Here is a 14,204-nt window from a genome sequence, read left to right on the forward strand (position 1 = left end):
AATCATGTCCATTTATCCATATAATTTTAAAAATCTATAATCAAATGTCAGTAAACAGCTCGAAACAAATCAAAATATTTTGAAAATTTTGAAAATTTTAAAAAATATACGAAATGTCTATATAAACATTTAGTGAATATTTCAAGTATCTGCGGTCATTTGTTTTTGAGTTACACCAAAATAAGAAAATCGCTAAATGTGAAATTCAGTGAAAATCCAATGTTGTAAAACTTTAAATTTCAAACGCTCATAAAGATTTAATTTGAATTTCTGGTGGATATTATTTTTTTTGGTAATAAAGATTAACAAACTTGTAAGGAATCTTGTGTTAAATTTTCAAATTTTCAATTTAAAAAGAGCATTTTTTTATGAATTTCTAGCTTAAAATAATTTACGAATTTTTGTGATTTTTACGTATTTTGTCAAAATTCAAATTTTGAATGCTTATAAAAAAAAAATGTGACTGAATTTATTTTATTTTTCAACTGTTATTGTAATATTATGTTAGAAGCCTTGTATTAAATTTTCAAGCTTTTTTACCCAATAAATAATTTTTATCGATATTAATATCCCGTTTTTCCCCTAATTTTTAGTTTATTTATCCCGATTATTTAGAAAAATATTGAGAATTTTAACGAGGTACTAAAGTCGAAAATCTAAGCACTTTTACTCAGAATCTAAAATTATTGTATTATTATATGAGATATTTTATTATATCGACATACTCTATTAAAGATATTATTTCTTCTGATTTCAATCTATTATTATATTCTGTCCACTCAATGAATAAAATTATCAACAACTAGTAAATCTCGATCTTTTTCATATTTTATTTTTAATTCAAATTTTAATCAACACTTTTTAATAGTTATACTAAAGTTCACTATAAAATCGGCTGGAATTAACTAAATTCACCAATCTTTTTTTTTTCCCCCGTTTTAACCGACGACGCCGCGGGATCTCCTTTCGCATTGCTTCCGCGGCGCAAATTCACCAATCTATACTAGGTACATATGGATTTTATATTTTTATGTGCGAAAAAACATCTAAACGTTGAACTTATTCGATAACATACCATAATATTATCGCTATCTTATCCGTTTTTGATAAAACCATTATGGATCAATCAACTGTCGGCGAATCGGGAAAATTGAAACTTTATAAATAATTTGTTGGCAAACCGAGACGTCAGCAAACTAGACTGTCGGTGAAAAGAGAATATTTAAAAAATATTTTTTAACTGGTATATATGTCGACAAACTGAGTTGTCGGTGAATTGGGATTCGGCAAAATGGGTATAAACCTTTTCAACTACTATGAACCCGAATGTCCCGAATAGTCACCCATCCGAGAGCTAGTAGCTGTGACCGTTGCTTACTCCCAGTCGCATTCCGAGATTGGTAGTAGCCAACCGCGCCACGCCAAGTCACAAATAATTAACTATAACTATTTATAATCAATGTTATAACGGTTATATAATATATACTATAACCTAACCCCCCCCCCCAAAAAAAAAAAAAAAATTAAAATTAAAAAATATATATTTCTTGTGTACGCATCTGCTATGAATACAATATAATATTACGCTATAATAATACTAGAATAAATTTAGCAGTAAAACCAAATAAAACGATACTTACTGAATTTCGTCTTCTGATTCATATACCGTATAATCTAATATGATGCAACAAGTCTACTAAAACCCATAAATTAGTTATGTAATTTTATATGATCAGTAGTTTTCTCGTAAAATATATTATATAACATTCCATCTTTTTGATGTGTATAAATTATTATTTTTACTCTATGGACTAGTTAAGTGTTTAAAACTGTATTATCGTTTCCTGAAAACTGACGTTTTTGAAGTTATTACTTATAATGGCTTTTAAGTGTAAGCAGTGTAAGTATTGGCATATTTTATACATTATATCTAATTATTCCTTTATATCGATGTCAAATTTCCAGAAAAATAGTGGTAACTATAAAATATAAATAATAAATAGAGATGACTTATTACTCACAACTCACAAGTACCAGTAATACTTATATTTTTTATTTCGTGATAAAATAAACTAATTATTTATAAATTATAATAAGTAATAACATATAGGTTTTATACATTTTTGTTTTATTATCAAATTTGTTATTCCAGTTAGGTTTAATTTATGCTTAAAATACTTTGCTACTGGTAGACAACTAGACGATTGTATTATACAGGTCTGAGTGAAACAATTAAAATTAATGCATTAAAACCCACATGTAAGTACGTCAATTTAATAATTAATGTTCTCAGTGTACCAACTACCTTTTAATTTAATATAAAATAAACAGACTGACCGCTGATGTAATTTAAATCAGTAGAAATGGTTTCTTACAACTATTATTTAAGTTTAGATTTGAATTTTACAAATCATATTTTTTTTTTTTTTTGTTATCATTAGAAAATAATATAATTTTAATTATTTGTACGAAAATGTCTGTGATTAAGTAAATATTAAAAATAACTAGTATTTTTTGTATACCTACTCTGTTCGTTAAATTTAAATGACCTCATTGAACCCATGATAACAAAATACAATGTATAATAATAGTGTTTGAGACATGCTAACTTACTATTCCTCGTTATTATTTTACAAATATAGTTACTAGTTAGTATGTTCGCGTACGTGGTACGTGTATTACTTAATTTTTACTAAATTCTCAAATATAACTTGATATTTTTTTTTTATTATTATAACTGAAATAAAAATAAAATAACGTAATTTAACTATGATTACAACTTAACTTTTTCAATACTCACATGTATATTTTGTTAATTAAATCAGGTAAAACAATATTATTAATAAAAGTTTACTGTATTAAAATATATTAAATATAATTCTAATTCTAATATAAATTAACAAAATATCTTAAAACTATATAATACCATTTACCAATTATGCATTAAAAATTTATTGAGAATACCATCATAATATATTAATGAATTTCATATATTAATTAATATCAAATTCGTATACTTGCACGCTTATTAAAAATCAATAATAAATAAGTAAGTAAAAATATATAATTTATTTTAGATTATCGATGGAGCATCTTTTTACTGGTTTTCAACAATGTTTTCTGGTCTGTAAATACTTTTAATAATGAAAAAATTCTTAGATCATTAATTTCGAACGTAGTTTCTGATGGAAAATTAAGTCTTATTTATAGGTAGTTGAACTTTTCTTAACAATCAGGAAAAAAAATAGTATCATATATTTTAAAATGTTAATATTGTTATTAAAATAATTGTTTTGTAATCAATAATCATGGTTACGCTTGACCGTCTTCGCTCAAAATCTCATTTTTTGTAGGCATATTATTGAATTCAGAAAATTATCATCCAAAAGGTAATATAAGTTTAAAATATGATACCTAATGAAATAGAGATAAAAATTTACAAAACTGTTGTTTAGTTTCGACTTCAAAAGTTGTAGAAGAAATATAAAAACTTTAATGTTTTCCGAAATAAACAGTTTTTTAAGTTTAAACGAATCTTTCCGTTTATGTCTATTAATAACTAATTTTTTTTCTGTAAATTTGTGTAAGATGTCTGTAGTGAATTTAACTTTGAAACACAATTATATTATACACAGTATTATAATTTATCATACCTATAATGTAGAACGTAGGTATAAACATAAATTCCAGACACGTGTGTCATCTTACATTTGCTCTGTACACTATCGTGGAATTCCACATATAGGTGGATAATTATCTTTATTCATTGATAACATATTTTATTAAAATTATCATTATTAAATATTAATATAAAGCTGCAGTGGTGCCGATCCCTATGTTATGATCGGGCCATTTCCCAACATATTTTGAAAATTTAGGATAAGGCAGCTCTATATTGATCACTTTCCTCTCCACGGTATGCAATTTCTTCTTGAAATATTTTTCGCTCTACTAGATTTTTAAGACTTCGGTGCCACTGTAAATCTGTTACTGATACATCGTACGAGAGACAGACAACGGGCTAAAATGCACTATACCACGCCCCTCACGAATTTCAATTTTTTTTTCAAAAGACGTAATTTTCAACGCTAATATTGAAACTGGTTGAATTTTTTCGAGGAAACCATTATTTTGGAAGTTGAAGTCTTTCAAAGTCTAAGATTTTACTTTTATACGCATATGCATGTAGACTTAGCCACTTATTAGGCGAGTTGTTTACTCGGATTTTTTTTACTTTGGTCTGTTTGGTAGTCTACCACCCAGCGCTGATAGGCGAGAGGGGTCCCTTAAGTTTAGCTACCAGAGCCGGTAATTGAAGAGCTCCATTATACATATGTTACTTTAACTAACAAGGTTAAGTTTATTTGTTTTTAGGTTATCCGTCTGCCCGAAGAGCAGGGATGCTTGTCTTCCACACGACTCTGAAGGGGTCATAGTTATCTACTCTTCCCCCTCAGGTTGGTTATTTTACCCCATTTGAGTTTGAGGGTCGAGAAAGATGTCCTATGGATCCCGTTAGGTGACCGGAGCCGTTAGGTGAAGAGAGTCACTTTAATATACTTGTGTTACTTTAACTAAGCGGTACAAAAGATGATGAAGAAACTGATAATATTGCTTATTAATATATATTTTATATGTCAATTTGAATTTAAAATGTTTTAACTTAGGCTTTCGATCGAGTTATCCTTATCAATTATAATAAGCATGTTCTTAACTATTTAGTTATTACGTAAAAAAAATCAAAATTCGTAGGTACTGCGCGTGGAAGTATTGTTGCACGCATGCGTATAAATGTAAAATCTTAAACTTTGAAAGGCTATAACTTAACTTCCAAAATAATGGTTTCCGAAAAAAAATTCAAACAGCTTAAAAATCAGCGTTGAAAATTACGTCTTTTTTTAAAAAAAAAATAGTGAAATTTGTGAGGGGGTGGTAAAGTTTATTTGTCCCCAGACAACGTTTAATAGTTACCATTTAAAACGTAATATAGTTGACCGGTTAGGGTGTTGCCCGTTTCTGCCAACAGTATACCTTTCTTTTTTACGACGATTTATTTTCCCTCCAAATTATAAATTTGTGGATTACCATTTCCGCGAAAACCATAAATTGTCACATGATACATTTTACCGTCATATGAAAAAAAAAACTTAGCCCATCATGATATTGAATAATTGTAACTACTTTTAGAGGGACGTTTCTGCAGCATATACACGTCTCATCGATTGTATTATTGAAATACCATCGTCAACCCCTACATATCATTTGACCACGTGTTTTGTTAAGGTTTTCAAGTTGGTCAAATGTGGTAGTCTTGAAAACAGACGGACAACAGAGGAAAACAAACTACGGTGAATGACCTGCAGTGACAACCACGCCGATAATATGTCTAAGGATTCGTGTGACCGAAACGGCGACACTCCTCTGCAGGACGCGCAAGTGACCGTCTGGTCGCGAATCAAACGAGTGCTGGTCGCGATCCACGTGGAACCACTGGTGTGCTGTTACATCGTGTCCCGGACGCTCATACTGCTGGCCACGCAGAACCTGAGCCTGCAAAAAGCGTGCTCGGTCAACCTCCATCTTGACAATAACACGTGCGCCGCGTTGCTGGCCAAATCAAAGACGAACGCCAGCGAGCCACTGCACCAGTACGAGGTGGCCACCCAGCGGCTGGTGGCCGACATGCTCTCGTGGCAGCTGGTCGTCCAGAGCACTGTGCCGTGCGCGCTGGCCGTGTTCATCGGGTCCTGGAGCGACAGGCGCCGAAAGCGCGTGCCGTGCATGCTGGTACCGGTGGCCAGCGAACTGGTCCGCATCGTCGGCCTCGTGGCCTGCGTCTTCTGGTTCAGCGAACTCCGCATGGAAGTGGTCGGCCTCGTCGAGGCGGTGCCCACATCACTGGCCGGCGGTCGGATGGTTCTGTTCAACGCGATGTTCAGCTATGTCGCCGATGTCACCGGTGTAAGTTTACCACGTCTTCAGTACCTCTACAGAATATAGAGTATATGGAGTATGACCGCATAAATTATTTTGCAATAAAAATCGTGAAAAAATCGAATAAAAAAAATGCAATTAAAACAATTATTTTTACACAAATAAATCATTTATTTGATAGTTATTAATTTATTAATTAGGAATTGTATGCTAAATAGAGAAAATGATCAATGAAATTGCTTAAAAACATGTTTTGCTTGTAACTATAGGTTTTTTCAAGTTTACACAATGAAATTCCTTGTTTATTTGATAATAATCAATTAATTAATATTGACATTAATAAGGACTTAAGCACTTTTATGAATTAATACCAAACAGATAATTTTTTAGTAAAATTGCTCAAACTTAATTAGTTATAGATTTTGAAAACAATAAATAATTGAATTCAACTTCAATATGCAAAAAATATCATGATATGATATGACTTAAATACATTTAAACTTATAACACCTCGGAATTTAACATATGGATACGTACAGCCAGGACAAAAAATAATAGTGCCATTAGTTTTTTTTTGTTCCGATTGTTAAAGTGCCAGCCAATAATAATAATAATAATTAATAATAGGTATCGGTGATGTGAATATGTGATAATTTAATATAAATATACTAAATATGTATATTACGTTTTCAGGAGGAAATGAAAACTCTACGAATCGGTATAGTCAACTTACTATCCACAGTAGGCATGGCCATCGGTACAGCGTTGTCTGGTATTACATTTCAGAAGCTGGGGTTCTATGGTGTGTACGGTGTATCTTCGGCCTTATGTATAATAGGTCTTCTTTATGGTCTAGTATTTATAAAAGAAGTGTCACCGAACGAACCAGAAAATTCAATAACACAGACACGAAATAATGGTTTGTTTAATGGTTTTTTTAACGCAAAACACATTCAAGAAGCGTTTAAAGTCACGTTCAAAGACGGGCCACATAATCGAAAACTCAGGATAATCATGTTACTGTGTATTGCGTTTTTAATTATGGGACCTTTAAATGGTTAGTAGACAATTTTATTTACATATTTATACTCTTACGAGTAACTAAGAAACTGTATTGATAGGTATCTAGTAAATAATGAAGTTGTAAAAACTAAATACAAGTATAACATTAGTACATATATTATAACAATGATGAATTTATTATTTATTATTCTAATGATACTAAAGTTGCACGCAACTTACAGGTGATCTTTCAGTATCGTATTTGAATACACGTGCCCGATTCAAATGGAATGAAGTGGATTTCAGTGTATTTTCTACTTTCTCCATGGTCACTAGTGTAGCAGGTAATTTTAAAACCCAAATTTTTTGGACCAAAATGATAGTTAACCTAACCTAAGCAATATTTTTTGGTAGGCATTAAGCTAAGTTTTCAATTGATATTACACAATATCAATGGAAATGGCATAGTTCTCACATTATATTGTGAAATTTTCGTAATTGTTCAAAAGAACGATTTTAACTTTAAACTTTTGAAACAATTCAAAAATGTAACTGCCAAAAATGAATTTTGTGTTATATTTTCTTTAACATAGAACATAAGTAGTTGATTTAAAATTTATCGATTTTTTGATACCATTATAAATTATTTAAAAAAGTCCATATAACCTTACCTATAATAGTTTAAAATTTCATAATTTTTTAACCGCAAAATATTTTACATTGACATTTTCGAGATTTTAATATATTTTACGAAATTTTAATTTTTAATTTTAAATACTTACAATAAAAAGTCATAGGTATGGATCTTCAACATCTTTCATACACCACTAGAAAAGAAAAAATAATTATTAAATTTAAAAAAGTAAAAAATTCCGAAAAAAATTACTATTTTTGAAAGTAAATCGCATATAACTCTAAATAACGACATTAATTGTACAGAATAATACCTAGAATATTCAATTTTATTTTCATATCTTCCATAATTTCGAGTGCTAAAGCTTAACACAACCGCTGCCCGCTAAATTTTTTAATAATTAAATAATTATTATAGTTTAGGTACTATGAAAAATACAATTTGACAATACAACATAATTATATTTATTATTTTGAATAAATAATTTTAAAAATGCTAGTCTATTAAAATCAGCTGTTATAAAAAATAAATTATACTATCTCACATTATTTCAACGTTTAAATATATAAATATATACTTTTTATAAAAACAGATATTGTATTATATTTTAGGTACAGCAATTTGCATTGGCTTATTTAGCCATGTGCTTAAAATTGACGATAGTTTGATTGGAGTGATGGCGTGTGCAGGAAAAATTGTTGCCGGAATATGTTATGCTTTAGCGACAGAAGAATGGGTATACTATTTGGGTGTGTACTTTATACTCGAAAACTATTATTTAATCACTTATTAACATACTGAAGGGTACAGTGAATGAATATCATTTCTTTACCCCAGAGCACTTCATTCTCGTCGCACGTGGGTAGAATTATATATTAATAAAATCATTACAATAATTTCAATTTAATGGTAAATCGCTGATATTCTGATTTCTATGCACAGTGCATACTGATATGAATAGATACTATATAGGTATTATACAATAAACAGTTAAATTAAATTACCATAACTTATAAATTTATAATCGTTTTCCAAAGTGATTGTGTGTGTTATTGTTTACAAATAATACGACGCTCAACTGCTGTTCTGACGAGGACCAAACAAAATTCAAATGACCAAATAACATTTACTAGTATAATAGTACCATAGTGATAAAGTGGTACAAAAAAAGTGCTTAATGTAAAAATATTATTGATTTCAGGGCCATTAGTAGACATAATGGGAGGCACAATTTTCATAACAGCGAGATCAATTATGGCAAAAATAGTTAGACCCGATGAATTAGGTAAGAATTTTTGTTTTGTAAATTTTTCTTCTATACATTTTAAAATTCCCATACTATTAGTTATTGATATAATATTAAAATATATAGGACAAGTTACGGCTATTTACGGCATCGTCGAATCTCTTGTTCCTATTGTGTTCGGTCCACTATACACTGTGATCTACAAAAATACAGTGGACACGTTACCCGGAGCGTACAGTTTAATAGGATCAACTTTAGCCATACCGGCGACTATAATATACTTGTAAGTAATCCACATAGATGTGAGCAGCTTGTATGGCTAAATCATATGGTTAAATTTTAGTTAAAATATAAATTGTCTAATTCCAATTGTCGGTATGTTATATTTTCATATATAGTTGAGCTAATAAATTGTTATAAATGAGTGAAAAGAGGTTTATTCAAAATAATATTTGTCAAATCTATCTTATAATTCTTAAATGTTTAACCTGTATAGCTGTAAATAATAAGCTAAATTGAAATTATTAACAAAAGATGTATTTATCGACAAAAAAATGCATCATTGTAAACAATTAACAAAATTATTTTACTATCAATACAGTTAAAATTAATAATAATTTGTTTGATTTACAAAATAGATGGATGTACAAAGAAAGCAAACAATCTCAAAAAATCGATGATAAATCTGTAAAACTTGAGAATACCAAACTTTGAAGCTTGAAGTAATGGTTTGCATCTGATGGCATCTGTCAATGGGATTATTCGCAGAAAGTTAAACATGATAGAGATTGGAGATCATCAACGTGGAAGCATCGAAGAAAAATATATTTTACTTATTTTTATTAAAAATAAGATACTAAAAAGTTGTATAGTTATTAAGGGAAATAATAATGTTTCGTAGGTACTTGAAAGCCAATTTACGTCGTTCAATTCAGTCAATATGAATACTGTATTTACATTTTATTAATATTATTTATTTAAAGGCTTTTAAAGAACTAACAGATATTACTTATAGACAAAGTGGTATTTTAACTATTTATATCATGTCTACACCTCCCCCCCCCCCAAAAAAAAAAACCAAAAAAATACACATACACACATAATATTGTAAAATCAACACGTTCATCCTCTGCTCCAAATAATCATTATTATTTTGAAGAAACAAAATAGACATATAAAATATAATGAAAATAATATTATTTTGAGAATATTGTTTCTATTACCCTTCGTAAGATAAATTACGGTGGAGAATTTCTGATCCATCGTTAACAGTTTAAAATTATTATTACTATAATTGATCATTATAGTTAAGATATCAATAAATGTAAATGTAAATAATTTTGACTGTAATTTTCTTTTCAAAAAATACTACCTAATAAAAGTATGAGATTAGATTAGGTATCGTTGTATCAGTAGGATTATGGTTTTTTGTTATAACTAATGCATTTGTAAAAAAATGGATTTTTGAGCTCATGTAAGACTTAACATTTTTAGTGGTACTGCAGTTAAATTATGCAACAATGAATTTAATTTTTAAAACTTTTTTCAATATGTTAACCAACTATTTTTTATTTCGTTTTTAGGCCTTTTTAGATAAGTATATTTAGGTATATTTTAAATGAATAATTATAAATTACTTATATTTTAAAAATCCTGTAAAACAGTTTTATAATTTGTAAGCACCTATTCCCAATAGCTATGATGACGAAGTTTATTTTTTATCTAGAATAAAAAAAAACCTCTGTAAGCACTTATGTTTGTGATACATATCTATAATATTTCGGACTTTGTACATTAAAATAGTTGCTTAAGTAAACTAAGCAATTAAAACAGCTTATTTATTATAAAAGCAGGATATCTTAATTTTTCTACATATCAATTAAAATGGCATAACTGCATTAATTTATACATATCAGTGTTTCGTGAACTTACAAAAAAAATCAGCTTACAATAATATAGGTTTCATATCTTTGACATGCATGATCTTTTGTCTTTTGAGAGATTTTGAGCAGAACGATAAAAATCATAAAATTGTTTCAATTTTCAATTTCAGTATCTGTTTTTGTAAGAAAACTAATCTAGCTATAACTTGAAGTAAATATTCAAAAGTCTAAATACTTTTCTAAATAATTTAGAAAAACAAAAAAAATTATGGAAAACTAGAATTTCCACTCAAAGCTAATCTTTGATAAAGCTTTCTTATTTCATACTAATTCAAAAATGAACAGCTATTAACACTTGAAATTTTCGTAAAATATTTATATTAATATTTTTTTTTTTATTATTAATTGTTTATGGCATCAACTGCATGGTTATTAGCCGGTGTTACATACATTTCTTACATACTTGCTTAATTTCTACTTATTACCTATATTTAAAGATTTACATTTTAATTTAAGTTAGAATATTCAAATCAGTTGACGCAGTTCTGTTGAGTTGACGAAATTGAGGAGTTTTTTGGTTGTCTCGGGAGTGGGTGATACCATCTTGTATAGTGTCTCAGGTAGTTTTAGTTCAATGCGCCTTTCACTGATTTTACGACATTCTGTCAGTATATGCTTGACTGTAATGATTGTTCCGCACGTCAGGCATAATGGAGGGTCTTCTTTGGCCATGAGATATCCGTGAGTCATACGCGTGTGGCCTATTCGTAGGCGGGCAAGAATTACCTCGTATCTTATAGACATCTCAAATGATTTGGGCCATGGTAGTATCGAATGTTTTATTTCCCTTAGTTTATTGTTATCACATTTCGACCAAAGGTTTTGCCATTCATCCATGTACTTAAATTTGGTTGAGTTTATCAAGTCTCTAATAATATTTTGTACACAAGATATTGAACAATTTACAATACATATATATATATATATATATTTGAAATTTTTGAAATTTTTTATGGATATCTTGTAAACGTGTATCATATTTTATTTTTCCTTAAAAAACAATGACCTTATCCTATATTATTCTATATGTATTTAATTATAAAATTATATGCAAATTTTGTAAACATTTCATCTGATGTATCTTTTGTACTAAGAAATGTACACTGTACAGCAACTGCTTATTGATAATGTAGAAAAAGTCATAGTTTGTTAATAAATAGTTGATAGAATATTAATTTATTATTTTTATCAAAGTCCCGAATAATCAGAACTTTAAAAGACTTTTTTTATTTAGCGATAAAATATAGAAATCATTTTATATTAAAAAATTCGTTAGAAAATTTAATGGCCTGATAGCCTTTGTTATCATTTATTGTTAGAGATAAAAAATATATATGTATATATAAACGGAAACTGTACCAGTACATTTGCATTACATGACTGTAAAACCGGAAAGATTATTATCGTGCTTTACTTCTTAATTGCATGTAATTCAATTTAAAGTAAAATTATATATTATAAAACTATAATAATCATTTAGTATTGTATTTTTTTTCATGGCCTCTCAAGAAATCAACTTTGAAGTTATCTATCTTCCTATCGCTATCATATTTGTTAGTTGTTACTAGGTCTCTTAAAACTAACTCGATGATTTAGCACTGCAGTATGATTATGAGTATATTATATTTTATATTTCAAATCTCATAATTAACACATATGTAATAAGCTGCATACAAACATCTCGCAGCGATGTAAGCCGTTCCGACAGCAATAAAATAATCTATACGTCATCTATAATCTATATATCTTACCTTACAGCTCCACACTTCCATAAATAATGAGTAAACGAGTAAGAAAAAATCACCATCTATGTTGTTACGCTTTCCACGCACTCATTCCTTGTCTATTTGTAGAAGGTTTAAGTTCCCAATATATTATTTCATCACATTAATTAAACAAAAGTTGAGTTTATTCCATAGATTTATCGTTTAATAGAATTTTTTACAAATTTATTTGTCAAATAAATCTATTAATTTGTGTTTTTCATTATTTTAGAATAATTAGTGAATAACTATAGACAATGAAACAATAAGGACCATCCAGCCATTATTTTATATCTACTTAGTAAAAAGTAGCTAATAGCTAATTAATTACAATAATCAGTGATACATACATACTTCACATTTATTACTTATGTAATAACACTAATAACCTAACTGCTAACTCAACATTTCATACAATCATTGAATCATACACAATGATATGATTAAATATAAAAATATTATATTTTACCGTAGTAAACAGAGAAGTTTGTAAACAATGATATAACACACCTGATTAATAAAGTCGTATCCCATTATTTACTTCACAACAAAGAATGCCTTTTAAAACAGACTATAATAGGAAGAATGTAAAAATACCTAGATACGAAATATTAATAATGATATTGTGTGGAAAAATAACCGACATTTATTTACATTATAATATTATACGTGAATTTTTTATGTTGACTTGATTATTTATTATTTAAATATATATATATCTCAGTTATTTATTATAAAGTATATCAAACTTATCTTTGGAATGCGTTTTTCAAAACATATATAATATTTCCTTTCTGTTGTTAAACTATTAAATAAATAAAATGAACGATACTCATTTATAGCATTAAAATTAAGTAAGTAAGAAGAAAAGAAGATGCGAAACGTTAGATGTATAGAATGGATGAATGGGGAGGGAGGAGTATCCTATGGTTCGCAGATTGTACGTGATGAGCATTGGTTTTTTTATTGATAGTTAATCATTAAAATAACTGATAAAGGAAAACAATAAAATACCACAGCACACCATGTATACACCATATACCTACATAGCATTCTAAACATATATTATATACAGTCATACATTTTATTTAGACTAATAAACTATATTATAAACGATATAGTGTACTGTTATCTAGTTGGCTTTACAACTGTGTCCAGGTCACTCGCCAACTGTTTATTTTACATTTTAACGATTAAATTTGTTTACGTTTTAAGAATTTTTTTAACCAAAAAAAAAATTACATATCCATATATCACAATGTTTTTCATGTTAAAAATTTTATGAAACGTTTGATTGTCAAATTACCGTCACTGTCAAAAACCTAATGCCATCTAAATGGAGCAATAGTCGATTGAAATAAGGTAACTTTTAACTTATAATATTAAGTCAACCTAACTTAATAGGTGTTATACAGTATATACTTAACCTAAATGTTATGTGATAGGTTACAGATTGTCACAGGTCCATTAATTAAGTATGTCTAATAAGTAACAAGTTACAATCGTTCATCGTTGTGTATTTTAAATTAAATCTCAGACTTGGATTCTGAATGGGTGTATTTCTGTCTTAGTGTACTTACCTCATTTTGCGGGAACATTAAGTCTTCTAATTACCTCGATTTGTGAGCTGATTCTACTGAGATGAGAAATGAGTCTGCGGATTGAATATAACATAGCAATAT

At 28.6% G+C, this 14,204-nt stretch overlaps 1 protein-coding gene across 4 annotated transcripts; it reads left to right on the top strand.

The window, feature by feature from the left end:
• The first annotated feature begins 2,647 nt into the window (after positions 1–2,647).
• On the top strand, positions 2,648–12,234 carry LOC107162518 (putative peptidoglycan muropeptide transporter SLC46). Of its 4 annotated transcripts, none has more exons than XM_089221662.1 (8): positions 2,649–2,825; positions 5,284–5,961; positions 6,628–6,991; positions 7,179–7,280; positions 8,182–8,319; positions 8,772–8,855; positions 8,943–9,099; positions 9,455–12,234. In XM_089221662.1, the coding sequence occupies exons 2-8, from the start codon at positions 5,353–5,355 to the stop codon at positions 9,528–9,530; spliced, it is 1,530 nt and encodes a 509-aa protein (XP_089077788.1). In that variant the 5' UTR covers positions 2,649–2,825; positions 5,284–5,352; the 3' UTR covers positions 9,531–12,234. The 4 variants fall into 4 exon arrangements, with proteins under 4 accessions (XP_089077791.1, XP_089077788.1, XP_089077789.1 ...); XM_089221663.1 differs by lacking the exon at positions 2,649–2,825 and adding an exon at positions 2,914–3,049; XM_089221664.1 differs by lacking the exon at positions 2,649–2,825 and adding an exon at positions 4,393–4,457.
• Positions 12,235–14,204: the final 1,970 nt, after the last annotated feature.

Source organism: Diuraphis noxia, unplaced genomic scaffold, assembly GCF_037042655.1.
Source record: "Diuraphis noxia isolate RWA-SAM2 unplaced genomic scaffold, SU_Dnox_SAM2 contig0002, whole genome shotgun sequence".
Lineage (NCBI taxonomy): Eukaryota > Metazoa > Arthropoda > Insecta > Hemiptera > Aphididae > Diuraphis > Diuraphis noxia.